Source organism: Xiphophorus hellerii, chromosome 24 (genome assembly GCF_003331165.1).
Source record: "Xiphophorus hellerii strain 12219 chromosome 24, Xiphophorus_hellerii-4.1, whole genome shotgun sequence".
Taxonomy (NCBI): domain Eukaryota; kingdom Metazoa; phylum Chordata; class Actinopteri; order Cyprinodontiformes; family Poeciliidae; genus Xiphophorus; species Xiphophorus hellerii.
Window position 1 is genome coordinate 13,194,503 of NC_045695.1, and position 21,924 is coordinate 13,216,426.

The 21,924-nt window shown below is 38.5% G+C and overlaps 1 protein-coding gene and 1 long non-coding RNA gene across 2 annotated transcripts in view; both read left to right on the plus strand.

Moving 5' to 3' along the window:
* LOC116715485 (ribonuclease inhibitor-like) overlaps positions 1-21,924 on the plus strand; it is a 30,808-nt gene that overhangs the window by 1,369 nt on the left and 7,515 nt on the right. Inside the window, exons 2-3 of the mRNA XM_032555894.1 lie at positions 173-352; positions 1,341-1,514. Coding sequence (XP_032411785.1) covers positions 173-352; positions 1,341-1,514 — 354 coding nt within the window. The remainder of the gene's footprint in view (positions 1-172; positions 353-1,340; positions 1,515-21,924) is intronic.
* On the plus strand, positions 15,826-20,460 carry LOC116715978 (uncharacterized). The gene is made up of 3 exons (XR_004338313.1): positions 15,826-16,130; positions 19,818-19,941; positions 20,412-20,460. It is a non-coding gene; the product is annotated as an uncharacterized LOC116715978 (long non-coding RNA).

Consider the following 21,924-nt stretch of genomic DNA (forward strand, 5'->3'; position numbering starts at 1 on the left):
AACCAGAACCTGGACTTTAACCAGGACCTGCACAGATTCTCTGTGGGGTCAAACTCAGTAAATTGAAGATCAGATGTTGATCAGATGATGACATCACTGTTATCATATTTTAGTCTGTTTATGATCCAGATTGATTTCATTAGAACTGAATTTATTTCTTCTCTAATCACAGACTTGGTGGCTGTTCGCTCCGAAAGGCTGAATGTGAAGTTTTGGCCTCGGCTCTGAAGTCCAACCCAGATCTGACTGAACTGGAAATAAATGAGATCATCATAGATGAAGGTGGAGACTCTGATCTGAAGCCTCTGGTTGAGATCCTGGAGAGTTCAGTCAGTAAAGTGAAGAATCTGAGGTTTGTTTTCTTTATTTATACAATAAAATCATTCATTTATACTTTAATCATTAGTTTATTAAATAATTCTATTTGAATATATTTTCTTTCAAAACAACCTGTTTAAATGTCAGAATAAAATCTCTAGAACTTTTTACATTATAAATAAATTATTTTTTTATTTCAATCTTTGAGATGATTGAACTTTGTTTTTCAGTTTTTCACTTTAAAATGTTTTTTACTGATGAACAAAATGAGTAAAATAATTCAAATGATGTAAATGAATGATGGAGATGTTTCAGTTTGGTTTGGTAAAGATTCAGATTGTTTTATTTCTCATTTCTGATTCTCATCTTTACATCCAGAATGAAATGTTGTTCCTCCAGAGTCGAGCCACAAACACTGACAAGTTCAAATCATCATTAATGACCAAATCTAAGAAATGACTGATTGTAGAAAAGCAAATCTAGATGAAATGAATGAAAGTGAGGTTTGCAGCAGCAGCAGGTTCCTCAGCTTTGTCCTGAAGCTGTGGTTCTGTTGGGCCGGGTCAGAGAGGAACCGTCCTCTTCAGTCTGACAGCTGTCAGTCGGTTGGAGCCTCGTCTCTGTGATGATGCTTCATCAGGTCACGTCTCCTTAGGAAATAATGGCCTCCATTGGCTTTCAGCAGCTTTAATAAGAACCCAAGGCCATTAATGAACAAACTGAGTGGTTCTGATCCAGTTACCAAGTCGGGTCTCCAGCTGATGATCAGGAACCAGCAGAAATAGCTCAACTCATCCAGGCTGATAGAAAACTTTGAGTTTCTTTATTGATCAAATGTTCTGGTTCTGCTGGTTTGGACTCTTTAAACCAGTTTGACTGGATCAGATGTTAGAATCAGTTCATCATGTTTCTTTTACATTCAGGGAAATTAATTTTCTACATTTTTATTATTTATTTGTTCATGTTTCAGTTTTAACCTGCATCCTGTTGGCTTCAGCTCACATCTTTTATTCTTTATTCAGCTTGTGGAAATGCAGTTTGTCAGAGACCAGCTGGACTTCTCTGTTCTCAGCTCTGGAGTCCAAACCGACCCATCTGACAAAACTGGACCTGTTCAGAACCATCCTGGAAGATTCTGGAGTGAAGGAGCTCTGTGATTTTCTACAGACTGAAGGCTGCAGACTGGAGACATTGAGGTATGTAATTATATAATTATTGATATTTCTGTGAATAATTATATATAATTGATCATAAATCAAATTAATTTCTTCTGTTCTAATAAATATTTTCTGAGTTTGTTCCTGGACTTGGATCCAGAGTTTAATTTAGTCCCTCTGTGTAACTGAGTTGGACCTGCTGACCTGAGGTCAGAACAGGACAGCATTCGGACCCCCAGTGTGTAGAAATCCCCTCATGTGAAGCAGGTCAAAGGTCATTCAACCCAGTCTAAAAAAGTGAATTCCTGGAATCTGACAGGAACAAATCAATAATCAATGATTGATGCTTCAACACTTTGATCAGAACCTGGAATGATTTTACTGATTAAAATCCTCCAACACAACATGACCCAGTACCAGGTTCTGGTTCTGGTTCTGGTTCTGATGTCAGCAGGTCTTTATTGAAGCAGCAGCTTGTTGGCATTAATATTGATGAGAATCTTTAACTGGTTCTGTTGGACTGGTTAACCTGCATCCTGTTGGCTTCAGCTCACATCTTTTATTCTTTATTCAGATTGTTGGGCTGCAGGTTGTCAAAGATCAGCTGTGATTATTTGGCCTCAACTCTGAAGTCCAACCCGACCCGTCTGACAAAACTGGACCTGCAAGAAAACAACCTGGAGGAATCAGATGTTCAGCAGCTGAAGAATCTTGTAAAGACTTTAAAGTAAGTAAATGTTTGTAGTGAGTCCAGCTGCTGTCAGCATATTGAACTAAACCCAGTTAGCATCAAAGCAAAGATCCAGTGTTCCCAGTAAATCTGCAGCTTCTCAGTGGGAGGAGAATGGTTCAGGCTTCCTGATTGGACACAGAGACAGCAATCAGCCAATCAGAGGAGCAGCAGCTTGCTGTGTTCCTGCGTTTGTATTGGTGTGAAGATGAGTGTTGTTGCTGTGTCCATGTCTCCAGGAAGTCCAGCTGGACTCCAGCGTCCAGCCGTCCAACATGTCTAGAGACAGTGGTCCTCATCCATCAAACTGTGGCAGCAGTAGATCTGATCTCAGATCTGTTTGTTCTCTCAGTTCAACAGGAAACAGCTGATCAGGTTCATCTTGGTCACAGCTCTGAGATCAGTCTGACTGCAGCCTGGAAACCATCTAGTGGATGTGCTGCGTCACTGACTGCTGCTGGAGAGAGGCTGGAAACACTCACTGATCTGCTCTCTCCTTCCTTCTTCTCTCTGCAGGTGGAAGACATATTTCTGATCTCTGTGAAGTAGAAAATGGTCTCAGTGTCCTGCTGATCCTCAGAGGTTGAAGCTGCAGCAGTTTGAGTGTAAAGAGACTCTGACTGGATCATGATGATGACCTCTGACCTCCAAGATTTTCCTCCTGTTTATTTTCTTGTGTCTGTCATTTAGTGTCTGATATTGTTTGTCTCTTTGGATCAATAAAGATCCAATTCAAACTTGGCTCCATTTAGAGGCTTCATGGAGTTTTGATCTGAACTGGATTCAACTGGAAAGTTGATCTTTTTTCTCTCTGATTCATTTTCATCCTGGAACCAGAAATGGTCTGAGAATGGAAACATGGGAATCATTTTCAGTTCAGCTTTGAAGCCATGAAAGACACTTCAAACCTCTTTTCTCTGCTGCTTCTTCCTTCTGCTGACATGAAAATGTTCCTCAAAGCTCCACAGATAAAAAGATGCTTTACTGGAAACCAGTGGTGGGAAGTAACGAAGTACAAGTACTTCGTTACTGTACTTAAGTACAATTTTCATGTATCTGTACTTTACTTAAGTAGATTTAATAATGGGTACTTTCTACTTTTACTCCACTACATTTTACAGTAAGTATCTGTACTTTCTACTTCACTACATTTCTACAAAAGTGTCGCGTTACTCGTTACATCCAAGTCGCACTGCTCTCTTTTTGTCCGTTAAAATATGAAGTTCAGGGACTTTAAGGTGGCGCCGTAAAATCCAAGCAATAACGTGACTTAGTGTCTGTTGTCACCCATCGCCTCCCCCTTTAAGCTCCAGACATGCGCAGTGGTTTCCTCTGAGCGGGAGAAGATGTCTAACTAATCGATAGTAGCTGCATAAATCATAAGATATGACGACATGTAAAACCAGCAGCGCTTCGCTTTCACAGACGGTGGGACTTTGTCCAACTTTTAGCGTCACTTGGAAGGAAAGCTTAAAGAAAGGTAAGATCTGTGGACGTGATGCTAGCAAAGCTAGCTGTACTGAGACACATGTTGCATCTGCGATGAAAAAAAGTTGTCACTCATGCGCTGAATTATTGTGTGGATTCAGGAACGATCCGATTCTTCTGGACGGATCTTTACTAAGGTTGATGGGACTGAAGCCTCACTGAGAGCCGTTCTTTGTTCTTGTATACACTGCAATAGCTATATATAGCTATATATATTATATAGCTATATATATATATATATATATATATATATATATATATATATATATATATACACACACACACACACACACATTTATTTAATTGCCGAATAAGTAAAAGTTGAACGTATGAACACAGAGCATGCTCATTGATTGATTTTGTCTCCTGTCATGGTGGCAAACATGCAGTGGGAGGGAGGATGAGAACAGTCATGGTGCTCCTTCTGCTTGTTGCGCCGTTGTACAGTGTTCATAGTGTTGTTGTAATGTTACAATTACAACTGTAATTGTAACATAGCAATTACAGTTAATTGCTATGTTTCATGGTTTAATGGTGCAGACAGTTGTGGTTTCTGACATAGGCAATATGGGCAACCGCCCAGGGCGTTATTTTTATAGGGATGGCAGGCGACCTCTGCGGATTGTAGCACAGCGATGAAAGCAAAACAGAATGAAATGAGTTGTAATTGATACTGGTTAAATATATTTCAGCTCTAAGTATTTATATCTAGGTGTTTTTATGGAAATGTGGATCTTTCAGATCAATCTGAGAACCAATTTTGATAGGTGCACTTCATTTTATTGTGTCATGTAGCGCAGGGCGCTGGTCTTGGTCTCGTGTTCAGTGGTCTTGACTACAACTCTGCTACGTGGCTCCTCGATTGCATGTCTTCCCCCCCACACCTTCGTTCCATCCCCTTTCAGTTGGATTTCTTTCTAAATAAATGTCACTAATGAAGTTCATGCTACGTTAGGACAGGAAATAAGATGTTTCCATCCCTGAAATTATGATGCATAGAATCACATATCTAAGTCTAAACTCTTACAGAGAATAAACACAATAAGAACATGTTTAATCTGTGACATTGTTTATTAAAATGGCACATTTATGATGTATTCAAATTAAATACTATCGGCACACTTAATGATATTAGCGATTAGGTTATGTATTCAGCAAGTACTTTTACTTTTAATACTTAAGTATTTTTAAAAGCCAGTACTTTTTTACTTTTACTTAAGTAAAATGTTAATGTGGTACTTTGACTTTTACTTGAGTACATTTTTGCCTGTGTATTTGTACTTTTACTTAAGTACATTTTTTGAGTACTTTCTCCACCACTGCTGGAAACTGCAGAGAAACTTCAGCTTCCATCACAGAAACCAGTTTAACCAGTTTAGAACTGGATGTCCTACAGAAACTCTGATCTTAGAGCAGTTTTCAGGAACATGTGGAACCTGGAAAAAAAAGATTTTATATATTTTATGTTCATTGTAAAAACTAAATCTTGAAGTTTTACGTCATCATTGATTCTCAGCTTTAATTTCTCTCAGTTTGTTTTGGTTTTTACTTTTTTAACTCCATATTTCATGTTTTGAGTTTTCTAGAGAACTTCAGGCTCTTTACTGTGATTTTACTGATTTATTCAAACCTCAGAGAATCACTGGGATAATGTGCTGATTGGTTCATGTTTGATTTTCATAATTCTTCTAATGCAATGTGGGTTGCTGGATGTTTAACGACCAAATAAAGTTTTTAAAAAATCTTTGTGTATTTTTTATGCAGCTGACTGTGTACACATATAATAACTAAACCTTCATTTTAATCCTCCATGCCATTTTTGCTGTATTATAAGTTTTCACATTTAGTTTCACAGCTTAAATTAGTAAAAGCAGAAACATCTCAAGTTGATTTCAGCTTTAAGCTACTAATTTAGCCAGCAGTTTATTTTTGCAGTATTCAGACTGAAGATGTTTTTTTAATAAAACAGATGAGAATCAATCTTTTCAATCAAAACTCGATTAATTAAATCAGCTATTGAATTAGAATAATAACTTGTATAAAACTGCCATTTCTGTCTGGTTAATGGTGCAGCAGATCCTGCAGGGGGCGCTGTGGGGCCTCAGTGTTCAGGTCGGTTACAGTCACATCTCCCAGACTCCTGAATCTTCTGGTTCCTTCCTGAAATGATTTCCTGCAATAAAATGTTGGTTGGAAATGAGCAGAAAACTGAGAAAAACCTGAAAAAGTTCAAATCTGATCTAAAGTTTTACAGCTCAACTCATACAAAGGAAAACATGAAAATAAAGGTGTTTATTGTCACCTGGAAGGAGGCGGAGCCTCAGCTGGGTCAGGGGGCGGAGCCTCAGGTGTGTCAGCTCTAGTCGGGTTTGGATCAGAACCGGTTCAGACTCCATGCAGCAGCAGAGCAGAGTCTGTATATTTTTGTTATTTAATAAATTATCTTAAGAAAACGAAATTGATAGAAAGGATATAAGGTTTCTTTTCTTTTTCTTTTTTGGGGGTTTGGGGGAAAATATATGTAGCATCCCGATCCACACTCCATTCCAGTTCATGGCGGTAATGCACATCAATAAGTTGCTTGCCAACCACAAAAAAGAAGAAGAAGAAGAAGAAGAGCAGCGTCTGGATCAGGTGAGTGTTCACTTCTTGTTTTGCTGATGTTTTATTTACAATGTTTCAATGTGAAATTAATCCACAGCATAAACAACTAAGCAGGTGTAAGTGAACCAGGGTGTGATATTATTTAAAACAATGTGGTTGCAAGGAAGTAAATTTGGTAAGACTTTATTTGAAGGGGTGCAAGAAAAAAGGACATAGGATTCTTTATAAATGTTGAATTAGGTTTGAATTAGGTCCGCTGTATTTTATATTTCTGTTTTTTTGTCAATGTTTTTGTAGCGATCTGGACAGGTAATGTCCTGTTCTGCAGTGCCGGGGGGCCAGACGGGTGTAAAGATAATTTTCTGGACCCGGACTCAGACCTCAGAGACGCAGAGTGATGGATCCTCTGGGGAGTCAGAGGCAGGAGGCTTAAATGAAGTGAGCTCTGCTACGTGAGCGCTGAGGATTAGAACAAGCAGAAACTATTATTAGTGGTTTATTGTGTTGCTGAGCAGAAACTTGGTGCAGCTTTGGCTATTTTATAAAAGTCTTTATAGATAAAACTGAATCTGATCAACTTGAAAATCTTTATTAATTTAATGAAATAGTCATGGAAAAAAAATCTTGAAATGTTTAAACATAAATAATCTTTAAACTGAAATGTGAACTGGTTGTTATTTTCCATTTATTTCCTGGTAGTGATGATCAGACAGGATTCTTCTCATTAGCAACACACCTCTGCTGTGAGAGGGGGCGGAGCCTCAGGTGGGTCCGGTTCAAGTTCTGGAGAATCGGGTCCAGTTCGTTCCGACTCGGTTTGTGTGAACAGAAGGAGAAGCAAAGATCTGATCAGGTGAGTTTTAACTCCACATTCTTCTGGTTTCCAGTCCTGACTGGGTTTTCTCTCTTTGAGCTGCTGGACAGAACCAGAACCAGAACTGGGCCTGGTTCTGGTTCTGGTTCTGGTTATGATGCAGAGCTGCAGCACCTGGTTTCAATCAGGAACTCTGATTTTCTCTGAGTTTTCATCTGTAACCCAGACAACAAGCTGAGTTTGCTCCCAGTTTCATAGTGGAGTCAAACTGGTACCAGTAGGTTCTGAGTGTTTGTGGCCCGGCTGAGATATCTGGGTTCCTGATTGGTGGATGGAAAATATTTCAATATGAAGTCAATAATTTATTGATCAGAGAGGATTTCTCTGGGCTTTTATCAGTAGAAAATCCAGATTGAATCAGACATTGTGGATCAAATGCGTTACTTTATGGACTTTCTTTAATATGGAAAACTTGACCTCTTTCTGACCATCGCTCCATTTCTGAGTCTTTCTGGTTTTAAATGTTTGCTCACTAGAAAATCATAAAATTGTTGGTTGAATCACAGCAATAATTTCCACAGCTGTTTGCCAACTTGCTAGGAAAGTTGTTTTATGTATTTTATATTTGAGTCACTGAATACAATCACGGACATTTCAAATATCCATGTTTTTCCTTTACTCTGATTTTGTTTTAATGAGGAAAATCAAAGTCCCTGGTGAATTAATGAATGAAACGTATTCATACCCCTTTAAATTTCTCACTGTTTCATTGCAGCCATTTGCTAATCTCAGAAAAGTTCATATTATTTCTCATTAATGTATACTCAGCATCCCCTCTTGACAGAAAACATACAGAATTGTAGAAAGCTTTGTAAATTTATTAAAAAAAAGAAAAACTGAAACATCACATGGTCATAAGTATTCAGACCTTTTGCTCAGTAGAAACCCCTTTTTAGCTTGTACAGCCATGAGTCTTCTTGGAAATGATGCAACTAGTTTTTCACAGCTGGATTTGGGGATCCTCTGCCATTCCTCCTTCAGAACCTCTCCAGTTCCATCGGGTCGGATGGTGAATGTTGGTCATAGAGTTGGATGCAGGCATGCATAACAAATCACATTTTATTTGAAATATATTTACATTTTTCAAGAGTACATTGCCAATATACTATTACAGAATTGTACAAATTGTCAATACATTCAAAATTTGCAGACAACATGCTTATGAAAATTAGTACAATGAAACAATAGGTACACTTTAGAGGAAATGTGAGAAATATTTAACCAAGGACAGAGTATTGTTTTAATTTAATATCACAGTATTCCAGTATTATTGCAAACATACTGACATTTCTCCTTCCTAAGAACAGTGAGGATCAACGGCAGAACATTCCCATTCACTGCACTTTACAGAAACCTACAAAAAAGAACATTTGTATTTTAAAGAGTACAGAAAAATGGCAAAGAAAAAAGTCTGACTTACAATTTTAAGACGTAGCGGACTCGCTATGCATGTGACATCATCAGAACTGATGATGATTGGGACCGGATGCCTGGGCTGGGAAAACATTTCTAGGTTACTTCTTTACCTGTTTATGTTAGAAGTAGAAAAAATAGTCAGCAATATGATAGAATCAGTTGATGTTGAGGCATCAACTATGAAGCTGTTTTCAGTGAGGTCTTAAGGGAGACAATCTACCATCAAATCTTTCCATCCATGATCTGAACACGTTGATCCCTGCAGGGTGGTGAGGGGGGCCGGTGGGGCCCAGCTCCAGCTGTCACCAGACGAGAGGCGGGGTTCACCCTGGACAGGTCACCAGTCCATCGCAGGCACTGAAAGCTAACAATGAATAAAACGTATGAAAGAGAAATGATAAATTAACAAGGAGAATAAATGATGTCCAATTATTTTAAAATCAAATCATGTTTATTAATTGCAGTGATTTATAATTGCTGACGTCAGAGACTCAGAACCTGGTTTTAGAGGAAGAATTGAGCTGAATCAGGAAAACTGAAGTATATTTTGAGGTTGTCAGTAACATTCCTCTGTGGGATCCAAAAGTCAAGATTCTGAGAGTAGCGTTGTTGTCTTGTAATAGGAAGGGCGTAGGTTCGATTCCATCTTCCTCTTGCCACATGTCAACGTGCTTTGGCACCACTGTTTGTATATGTTGGACCTCCCAGCTGTGGTGTTTATCTGTATATGGCAGCCTGAGTCTGTTGAATGTGTAGGTCACTCATAGCACAAAGGCTTCAGCCTGGATGTATTATTGAGTTTTAAATATATAACAAGTTTTCAGACTCTACACTGGTTTCCAAAATATAAACTCTCCAGCTTTTATTTAGTAGCTGAACCAAAATCTGCAAAATAAAAATCCAACTGTTTTGTCAGTTGATCCGAATCTCCGACCGCGGCTCCGACCTTTATTTAAATAAAAATCCCTACTGTATTGTTTTTACCTCTAAACTATATATTTCTCAAATATCTATTGTTACAGCTAATCGTGGATCCATTTCAGTAAATTTAAAGCAAGTACACTCTGTGGTCGGAGTCCCGTTCGGGGCATTTCCGATCGAATTTCCGACCGTGGCTCCGACCGCAGAGTGTCCTTGCTTTAAATTCACTTAAATGGATCCATGATTAGCTGTAACAATAGATATTTGAGAAATATATAGTTTAGAGGTAAAAACGATACAGTAGGGTTTTTTAAAAAAAAAAAAATGTTAATAAAATATTGTCACATGGACATCCAGATTGTTGAATTGTTCTTAAAAGTATGTATGTGTATATATACACACACACACCTCCACACACGCACCCCGGTATGTGTGTGTGTTTGTGTGTGTGTGGCCCCGTTCTCCTTCAGAACCAAGTTGCTGGCTTCATGGAGCTGTGGTTCTGGTTTCCTCCTGATCAGAACCAACAAACTCTGACAGCAGATTTCTACAAACTCTCTTAAAGCTGCAGCTTCTCAGTGGGAGGAGAATGGTTCAGGCTTCCTGATTGGACACAGAGACAGCAATCAGCCAATCAGAGGAGCAACAGCTTGCTGTGTTCCTGCATTTGTGTTGGTGTGAAGATGAGTGTTGTTGCTGTGTCCATGTCTCCAGGAAGTCCAGCTGGACTCCAGCGTCCAGCCGTCCAACATGTCTAGAGACAGTGGTCCTCATCCATCAAACTGTGGCAGCAGCAGATCTGATCTCAGATCTGTTTGTTCTCTCAGTTCAACAGGAAACAACTGATCAGGTTCATCTTGGTCACAGCTCTGAGATCAATCTGACTGCAGCCTGGAAACCATCTAGTGGATGTGCTGCGTCACTGACTGCTGCTGGAGAGAGGCTGGAAACACTCACTGATCTGCTCTCTCCTTCCTTCTTCTCTCTGCAGGATCTGATCTCTGTGAAGTAGAGAATGGTCTCAGTGTCCTGCTGATCCTCAGAGGTTGAAGCTGCAGCAGTTTGAGTCTAAAGAGACTCTGACTGGATCATGATGATGACCTCTGACCTCCAAGATTTTCCTCCTGTTTATTTTCTTGTGTCTGTCATTTAGTGTCTGATATTGTTTGTCTCTTTGGATCAATAAAGATCCAATTCAAACTGGGCTCCATTTAGAGGCTTCATGGAGTTTTGATCTGAACTGGATACAACTGGAAAGTTGATCTTTTTTCTCTCTGATTCATTTTCATCCTGGAACCAGAAATGGTCTGAGAATGGAAACATGGGAATCATTTTCAGTTCAGCTTTGAAGCCATGAAAGACACTTCAAACCTCTTTTCTCTGCTGCTTCTTCCTTCTGCTGACATGAAAATGTTCCTCAAAGCTCCACAGATAAAAAGATGCTTTACTGGAAACTGCAGAGAAACTTCAGCTTCCATCACAGAAACCAGTTTAACCAGTTTAGAACTATTAGATAGAACTGGATCTATCTAATAGTCATTCTAAATATATTTAAGTAATTAAGTTTTGTATAGTAATTATAGTAACTACTTTATTTTATTCATCCATGCTATTTAGCTTATTGTACTCATATATTTTAAGCTTGTATCTTTTGTTTGACAGTTTCTCTTAATAAAATCAGAAACATGCATTTCAGTTTATATGAGAATTTTTTACGCTTCTAATTTAAGGCAGCAGCTTATTTTTGCATTATTTAGACTTAAGTTGCTTAAATAAAATACATGACAATCATTTAATTTATCGATATTGTTTTTCCTCCAAGTTTCTTAGTTAAGCTGCTTCAAACTATAACAGTAGTTATTTTACTTCCCGGTGTTTTATTTTGAAAGATCGCACAGGAAACGTATTTGTAATTTTTCCAACTTTATTGTAGTTGTAATTACCAAGTTTCGCCACCAGAGGGACTGAACACATTGCTCAGGTCCGCAATCCATACTGGTCCGTGGTAGTCATGGTTACCAATAAAAATAAATAAAAAGGAATCGCTGCTGTGAATGATGCGAGTGTTTAGCGCGGAAGCTAACTGGTTTCCAGCTTCAAACCAGCGGGATAACTGGTTCCCAGTGAGATAAATGAAGGCAGATTCTTCTCCTGGGTTCATGTCAATGTTTTCTCTGTCAGTGTGAACTAGAAGCAGCTCCACAGAGATGAAAACAGCCGCAGAGACTCTGAGCGGAGCTAACGATGCTAACAGACTCCAGCAGCAGCTTGTTTTACATACAAGCTGATTATCAGCAGCTGCGGATCTAAACTCTGATGCTGAACAGCAGCGCCTGTTCTTCAGTTCACTAATAATCGATCAAAGTTTTATCATTATTCAATTTTATCATTAAGCTCGTCTGAATGATTTTAGTGTGTAGTTACAGTGTGTCACCACAGGAGGGCAGTACAGAGTGAGTAACTTGTTAAAAACAAACCTAAAAATTTAAATAATCTTCTGTTTACTACAGTGCTCAAATATTTTTAAAAGCTTCATTGAGTTTTTAATTTTAAAAATATTTATTTATTTTTTCCCTTTAGATGGTTTTATTCTGCTCAAATCTCAGCTGGTTGACTTTTATTACTAATAAATATGTTTTTCGTAATGTTTATAGTTTTTTCATTCTTTGACTCTCAAAATTACCCACAGTTAATATTTTTGTAAGAATTTTAACTAAATAAAATTTAACGTTTTCTTTTTCCGGTAACTACATTTCCACCTGCCGTTACTATTTCTAAATAGCTGTTATTTACTTTTCGTTTTGAATTATTTTAATAAAGACTCTCCAGTTCTAATAACATAAAGTATGAATCCTGATTCTGCAGATTACTGTCTACAGAATTAAGTCAATGTAGTTATTAGAAACTGTTTCGTGAAAAGTATAAAGTTGATCAGTTTTATGATGGTTGAGTGAGTTCTTACTGCCCTCTGGTGGTGAACTGTCGTAACTACAGACATTCTTCAAGTACATTTTTCAGCCGGATGTTTTATCTTTGTTTTAATTTTCACTTTTATTAAGTCAGAATATGTTAATGCCATTAAATAAGAGTTAAAGAGTTTAACACAGCAGCTATCTTTTAAGATTTAAAACTCTTTATTACAAATATAATATTTAAAATATTTCAAAAATAATATTTGAGTCGGAAACGGTGGATATAACTGAGGAAGATTGTTAGTTTTTCTCTATATAAAGTGGAGAAGTGGATATTAAATGTAAATAATGCAGCATTATCAAGGCTGTAGTTCCCACTATGGCCACCAGAGGGCGGAAATATCCCGTTCTGAATATAGAGGTGAGTTTGTAGAGCTGCAGCTGGTTTCTGACTTCTAAGTTGATCACGTTTATGTCACTCATTATAAATATTATTAAAATGAACAATTTAATGTTAATATTAACTCTTCTGCCTACTTTAACATACAATCAGTGTTTTATCGGTCAGTATGAACTAGAAGCAGCTCCACGGAGTTGAAAACAGCCCGCAGAGACTCTTAACGGAGCTAGCGATGCTAACAGACTCTGGCAGCAGCTTCAGAGGAGCTTTGGCTCCATCAGAGCTGAAACGAAGCTCTACAACTCTGGTTTAGACGCTGATCGTGCGGTTAGAAGTTAGGAGAATATTTATGATCGATGAAATTATCCTGGAAACATTCAGAAGATTGATGCAGAAGAAGCAAACTGAACTTCTCTCAGAGCAGGGCGGTTATTGCCCTCTAGTGGACTCAGATGGTAACTACAGCTTCTCTAATAAGCTAGAGAATTTACAAACCATATTTACTTCCGGTAGGTACTTTCACATTAAGAGCTACAGAAACGAGTTAATATTCTCGGTTAGCTTTCATATTAAATAACGTTTTAGTTTTTCTTTTTCCTCCCTGAAATGTTTATTCAAAAGCACCAAATTAAACTGCTGAGGTTTTCAACCACCACTATATAATTTTCCTATTCCTAGATAGTCATGTCAAACAGATAAAAGTATTTAAATAAAATTAATAGCAGCAACATATTATTTTATGTGTAATAAATTTATTCACAGATTAATTCAGTCATGCAATTAACTAAGTAATATTAACTAGTTACATTTTTAAACTTTAACTTTTTATATTTAATTTTTCTCCATTAGATATTTTCATGCTGCTCAATGCTCTGATCTCAGCGGGTTGGATTTTATCACAAGCACATTTTCATTGTTTATATTTTTCAGGCTTTGATTCTCATATTTACCGACAGTTTATCTTTTTGAGATGATTTTTCTGAAGTAAGTTTAATTTTCTTTTCCATTTATTAACCCTTTAGTGGCTCTTTAACAACATTAATTTAAGTTGATTTTATTTGAACTGATAAAAGTGAAAATGAGAACAAATTAAGTTAAACAAATGATCTGGTTGAGTCAACATGAATAGGAATACCTGTAGTTACGATAGTTCACCACCAGAGGGCAGTGAGCGCTCATAATCCACCATGAAAGATAAAAATAGTTTGTTCTGCTGGTTTTCTGCTGAATCCATGAAAAAAGCTGCTCAGCTTCAAATCACTAACAGCAAAACAGAAATAGTTCAAGTTTTCTATCTTTATTCTAGTTTTGTTTCACTCTGTAAACTCAAATTGAACTGTTAATATTTATTCAGATGAATTAAACTTTGATTCTAGACGCTGAAGAAAACACAAGTGTGACTTTGTGTGAAAAAAGAAATTGAAACCAACTTTGGTCTCCTTCAGAACAGCGTCCATTTTGACCCGCAGGATGGAAATAACTTGTTGACTTGTTAACAGAGGTAAGTGTTGCTGCTCCGAGTCCCTCCGAGTCTCTCGGCTCTCTGGACCTTTCCTGACCGATGAGAGGCTTTCAAGACACAAAGAGTCTCCTGGTTCTGGAGAGACTGACGTTTTTCCTGATCCAACACCAGATACTTCACACACAGTGATTACTGTAGGAAGAAATATTCCAAATTATGCAACAAATTTATTTTTAAAGTTGAAACAAACCTTCTCCATGTTTTTCTAAGAATATTTTGCTGTTTAAACCAGAATGCAGAACTGATATTTCAGGCCAAATAAATGTAATTTGAGTTGTTCTACATTAAACCCACAGTCAGTTTCTTAATCTGTGGTAAATACCATCTGGGGCCCGATTGTTATCCTGACCATATGGGTCCAAATTGAAATGCTATTATTTATTATTTAGCATTTGGTGAAATATGCATTTTCATATCAGTCAGGTAATTATAAACCCTGTATTGTTAACTATTCCATCATAAAAAGCAGTTTTTTTCCTATTTCTCTCTTTAATGACACACTTCCACCCCTCCTAGATGAATTAGATGAATCAGTTCATTTCTACAGCAGGTAGAGATAAGAGAGAACCAGCAGGACACTGACCAGCCAATCAGATGTTCTCCTGACTGAGAAAGTGGGATAATATCTCATCTCTGCAGTAGGTTGGGTTTTTAAAGCTCTTCATAACCTTTTAAAACATCCTGATGAAAAATGAATCAAACCTACTTTAGACTATTTTATCTCCATGTTTCAACACCTTGTCCAACAATCCCCTGATCAAAGTCCCACTGAACTACAGAAAAACGACATATTTCTGTCCATGAATGTACAAAAACACCAACCAAGTAATGAATGTAACAGCATGGATGAGAGCTTGTAACAAAGGCACAAAACAAAGGATTTGCCTCATTGTTCTAATGGATGTTATCGGTTTAATTAACTGACTCCTTTGTTTTCTTGACAGATGTATAATTTGTCTGAATAAACCTGCAAATAAACATATTTAACGTCATTTATTTTGGTCAAAATGAGAGCTCTTTCCATTTCCTGACTTTACCATGTTTCTCGTTGTGGGCGGGACGTGAGCTCGCAGCAGCTGTGATCAATTCTCTGCTGAAGTTTGCAGCAACAATCAGCGATGGAAAAAAACCTGGAGGTTGAAGTTCTGGAGTCAAATAAACCCAAATGTTTCATTTTGCCTCCTAGAAATTCATTGATGGCCCAAATGAGAAAGACTCAGGGACTCATATAATAATAATGTTGTATGGCCTGTCCATCACAAGGGCAGATGCAAACTTTTTATTTGTAGAAATTTACAATAGAAAATGTTAAATATTTGTCTTTTTATAACCAATCTTTTATAGTAAATAGAGACTTTTCCTGAAAAACTAACGGATCTTTCTGGAGAATCTCTTGAGACACTTTGTCTCCTGCAGAACAACAACCTTCCTCTGATGACATCACTAGAGGCGACCAATCAGAGCCCTTTAAAATAAACCGTTTGTAGATTTCTCCTTTGTCCTCAAGTTTTGAACCAGTTTCAAAGAGACGTGTTTCCTTGTTTTGTTTCCTTGTTTTGCTGCAGCAACACTCTAGAAAATATCACCCTGTGGATAAACAGCATGATGTTTATGAATCTAGATATGTCTGTGAATGTTACTGAATGTCCTTGAACGCATCATGGTAGAGAAACTCAGGTGACTTAATGTAAATGAGGAAGGGAGGGGCTCATGTTTCACAGGTAGCAGGAAGTGAAGAGAAACTCTGAAGAACGAGTGAATTAAATCAAGTCTCTCTAAGAGTTGAAGGTAAAATAACTTTTTATTGAAACTTCACTGCAGCTCAGTGAGTTTTTCTCTCTATGAAGGGAAAAGAGTCAGAACTGTTTGATTCTCTGTCAGATTTTTGTTCCAGAGTAACTTCCTGTCCCTGCAGCTCTGTTACATGGTTTGGTGTCAGCAGCCATGAATGTGTTGATAATGATTGTTTCTGGTTCTGTGGTGAACAAAGTTACTCTGATCTCTGTTAAAACAAAGGGAGGTTACTGTGGAGGTTTTGGTTCCAACTGAACCATAAATGTTCTTGTTGTCAGTGAACGGAGTCAGAACAAGAACAGACATGTTTGTAGTTCTTTATGTCTGAGATCATGAGGAGGTTAGATATCATGTTGCTGCTCTTGTTCTACATTTTGTTTTTTATAATTCTTAAATGTTTCAGATGATAAAACTAAAATCAGACAAACATAACCTTATTCCACACAAAATGTTTTCAAATAATGACTAAAGTTATGAAGGGAAGAAACCATTCTTACCAACCTGTTAATATGTGGACACATTATTATTTCCTTGCTAAATCATAAATTCACTTTGATTAACCAAAGTTTAACTGATCACTTTTTGCTGCATATAACATGTTAAAATGCAGCTTAATTTCATTCATGTTATAAACTAAGTTCAACCTTTTTTGTGACGCTGCTGTAATAAATTCAATATGTAAAAAGTTTTTTGGGGGGAATTGATGGATAAAATATTTATATCAGTTGTAGAAACATTAATTTTAATCCAAATTGTAAAACAACATAAACAGGCTTCATTTGTATCTTATTGTTGCTGCCATTAGAAAAATCCAATGGCAGCAATACTCAACACACCAACATGCCCGAGGCTGCAAGCAGCCTCGGGCGGCCCTCGCAGCAAGCGCCGCTCCGGCCTATTGGCCACCGCGGGGGTTCCGGCCACCGCAGAAGCTCTCGCGCGTTTTCCAGAGCCGCAGCCCGCTTCCCACCGCAGAAGCTCTGCCGCAGTTTCCAGCACCGCCGCCCGCCAGCCGCCGCAGAAGCTGTCGCGCGTTTTCCCCGCCCGTCCACCGGGCGACACGCGTGAATGCGTTCGGCGGCGCTCCCCGACTACTGTCAAAAAATCTGGTGCAGATCGGTCGATGCGTGGAGGAGATACGGCCGATGTATCAACTTAGGGGGCGCAGTGGAGTCAAATTACATCTCAAACCCGTTGGGCTCTTTAGAGGTGAACAAAGGTCATACATATCCAGTTTGGCGCCAATCGGATGATCCATGTGTGAATTAGAGCCAAACGTATGCATATGGCGAGGGACTGATATTCGCCATTTGGCCACGCCCACACGGTTCAGCCAGAAGCGAGCATTGACAGAGTTTATCATCCGAATTACCTTGATTAGGTCAAGAGAGCCATAAACGGAGCTTTCCAAGGAAAAAAACGGCACTTCCTGTTCCGAGGGGGCGGGGCTTAGATGACGTCATAATATGATGACATAGGGTCGTCAGGGATCCCACCAGGGTCACTCGTGCAAAGTTTGGATCTGCTGGCAGAAACGATGCAGCAATAGTGAAATGTCTCTTGGGAAACTTTTGACATTTATAAATAATTTTTATTAAGTTGTTTCCATCCATTCAGGTCGCGGGGGTCTCTCTCGGCTCTCTGGAGCCTTTCTAACCGATGAACCATCGCAGCTTCCCAGAGCCTCCGTCACCGCGGCTTGGGTCGCTCGGCTCTCCTGTTTACTTTGTTAAATGCCTGATGTAGAAAGAAATTAGTCACAGGTTAAATGAAATGCTTTATTGTGAGCATTTCACAATTTCACTTAACTAATAGGTTGATTTGTGACAATAACACTGTCACAGTACTGATGATTGACACATACACACATTTGTGAGGTAAAAATAAAGATAATACTTATATGTAGAAGTTCTTGCTTTGTAAAATATTATTACTCAGGGGTGACAGTTAGGACTCAGTGTGTACGGTTCACAAAACATGTTTTCCTGACAGTCACAGTTGGTAAGAAACAAAGATTCCCATTAAATTCCATAGGAAATGAATGTGGGTCATTTTTGACCCACTCACAGAAGAAAGTGGTAGTAATATAAAACATGCTATTTCTTAAAATGTATGAAATGTAAATCAAAAATTGTAATTGCACGATATCAGTAACATATCTTTTGAGGAATACCTGGAATATGAAGTGATGAAAACTTTTCATTACAAAGATATTGCAAAAAGATGACCTCACCGGGTCAAAAATGACCCAGTTATGCATCAGAGGGTTAACCTGGTGAATGGTCAACTCTATGATACAACTTTTTAAAACTCATTCAAAACACATTTTTTCTTTTTGGGTTTAAACCCAGAGTGAGCTAACATCTCTGTCTTAATGCTGCGCTCCTACTTGTTTGAATTGGTGATGTTTTTATTTATATTTTCTTACAGTTGCTTTACTGTTGTTTGTTTTTATTTTTGTACAACACTTTGGTCAGCTGCAATATTGTACTTCATGAGTTTAGAATAAAGTGGTATGGATCTACCATGACAGCAGCACCAGCATCTAAAGCTGATCTGTTTGTGTGGAGCAATAATGAACTTTTCAGATTTAATCTAAATAAACTGAGAACTTAATGTAACTTTTACAGTCCATCAGTTCTTGCTGCAGCGACTCTCTCTGGTGTTTTAACCTAAAAAGCAGAACTAAAACATTGTAAACTAGTTTCTCTGCTTGTTGAAATCAGCAGGAAGTGAATCACATCACTCCGTCCCTCATCAGTCTGGGGTTCAGCAGAAACTGATGTTTCTCTTGTCTGTGGATCAGAACCGGCTTTAAGCCGTCCACAGATTTCCTCTCTTCCTCCTCACTGAGTTTGATCTTTTTCCAGGTTTTCCTCTTGTTGCTCCTTTCAGCAGGAAGAAACTCTTTGTCTCTCAAAGCTCTGCTGGAAAAATGCATCCAGATCCAGACTGACTCTTACCTGAAAGGTTGCTGTGTTTAGCAATCAGTATCTGCAAAATCGGAATCGATCAGCCAGAAAACTGCAGTCGGTTCAACCCTAAAAATAACAAAACTTTTAAATGGAGCAATAATAATAAAATAAATCATTTCACAAGCATTTTAGATCAGTTGTAACAAACTAGTTTCTAACTAAAAGAGTTGCATTAATGTGTCTCTTTATTTTGAAGGTCAATCAGATCAATAGACTAAATATGTTTCAGGCCTCGCTGAGTGTTTGGGGGCTTCATCCCCCTATTGAAGCAGCTGTTTACCCATGATTCCTTGCAGTGGGTCCAGCTGGTACCTCAGCTGGATGCTGTGGTCCCTGAAAGCTGCTTTGTGTCTCTTGAGCTGAGAGGAAATCCTGCTGAGCTGCACACAGAGGCTGACATGTTGCTGAGATCCCAGCTGGACCCGGTTCTGTCTGGAGGAGAGCTGTGGACCCGACCTGAGCTGCTGCTCCCTCAGAACCTTCTGCTCACTGACTCCCTCCATACAGAGCTACAATAGAGTCATGATGCGTTCAAGTCCACTGGGAGCTAAATAAGTTCACTAGTTCATAGGAAATGTTCACTCATTCATTCAAATGATTCACTCTGATCCTCTGAACACATGATGGGAACCAGCTTTCTGCTTCACAGGACAGTTACTGGAACCGGATCACTGGACTGACTGGTTCTGGTTTCTCTCTCCAGAAGTCCAGAAGATGGAAGATCAGGACAGAGCAGAACCTCCAGGACCCATCAGTCCATCTATGAGGAGTGACCGGTCCAAAGATCCTCCTCCAGAGTTCAGTAATGAACCTGGACCATCAGACAGAAAGTAAGAACCATTTTCTAACTGATTCATGTGAATCTATAGAGATATAAAATAAAAGATATTAACTGGTTGATCTTCAGTGTTTTAATAAACAGTAACTTAATTTTCTTACTTCTTAATTTAAAGTTAGTCATGAAGGATGTTGGTCAGTAAATCAGAGTTTGAATGAAAGTCTGAATGAATTAATGATGAAAATGTTGCATGAAAACAAAAACAACCAACAATGTGAGGAGCAACGACTCAGATTGTCTCTAAACCCAGTGAAGCACTGGAGCTTCCAGACTGGGAACACTGGCATCAGTCATGATACCAGATATGATACAATGAAGAACTTCAAACCAGAGATCATCAACGATCTCAGGTTCTGTTCTGACCCAGTTCTGGTCTCTAGTTTGTGGTGGACCTTCATGAACATGTTCAGCTCCAGCCTGTTGATAGTGAAATATTTCACTGATGAAGAAATGTCTTTACAGGAGCTGTGAGTGTGAAGAAAGACCCAGAACAGGAGCTGAACGGCCGACAGCCAATCAGAGCAGCTGTTCTCCAGGTGAGACTGAACTCCTCCAATCAGAGCTTCCTGTCGTCTCTGTTGGACCAGATCCACGTCTTTAGTTGAGATTTGGAAATTTAAGGTTTAAAAGTCTTTTAGTGATCAATTATTTCAGCTGGTGTAACTGGAACTCATGTGCTGGTGACTCTGGTTAACATGGTCCTCATTTAATTGGAGCCTGTTCAGAAAAATAAACAATTAATTTTATTCTGAAGGGTCGCTTTGCACCATAACCCATGCCACCAGCTCTAGTGAAACACTTTATAGGATCAATATGATGAGACATCACAGGGTTCAGAGGAATGAAATGCAGACAGGATGGATAAAGAGATCATCAATCAGATAATGGTTGTGTAATAATTGATTATTTGTGGGCAGATCCAGGTTTTAATTTTGACATTTAATCTTTTAAGCAATTAATATATTATTCAAGTGTTTTATGTGTTTTCAGAAAATGACTAAAGGGCAATTCCACATAATTTCTCACTATCTTGAGCATCTTTAAGCTGATCTGCTTCAAAAACTAAAATACTTAAAGACTTCGAACCTGCTGTAGGTTCTTAGTTTCGTCTTAATTACAGAATATTTAAAACCAGCTGTGAGGTTTTTAGAAACATATTTGACTTGTGAACTTCAATACAGGAGGACATATGGCTAATTTATTATCTCAGATACAAAGACTTGCTGTGTCTTTTATTCCAACATTTGGTAACAGAGAAACTAAAACTTAGAGACTGAGATGAAGACTTGGTGATGATGGTAAAGAAAGGAGAAAAAGTGATGAAAATGTTTGTTAATCAGTCAATATTTTCATCACAATATTCACCAATAATATTGAGAGTTAACAGCTCCTTGATGACCTTCTATCAGATCGCGTCTTTAAACATTCAGAGATAGAAGGTAAACTTGAGAAGAACCAAACCAGAGCAGACAAGGACTGCAACAAAATAGATGCTGTGATGAAGAAGAACAGAGAGCCTGCAGATTGATGGTCAAACATCTTCAGCACATGGATGAATTGAAGGTTTCAATTAATTTCCGTTTTTGGGATTGCTTTTTCTTATATTGTGCCTCCATATCTGGCTTGTCTTTATTTATTATCGTAGCTGCTTCAGGTTTGCTTTTGTTACATTGTGCAGCCGTGTTTCCTGGCCTATTCGCTCGTCGGTTTACGGGTCAAGAGTGGCGATTTCAGCTCGACCTGACCGAGTCCTGTGAGCGTGAGATGCTGGGTGTCTGGGGTCACTCTGGAGGCTATATGTGCAGCAGCCTCTTGGTCATCCCCAAATACCTTTGCTGGGTTTTACAGGGTTAACTGGGCCACCTTTCACCTGGGATCCTATCCCAGCGCTCATCATCATCCCAGTGAGGTGGGCATGTTTTCGGGGTTGTTTCTTTTCTGTGTGTGATTTCTCAGGACTCTGTCGGTAATCGTC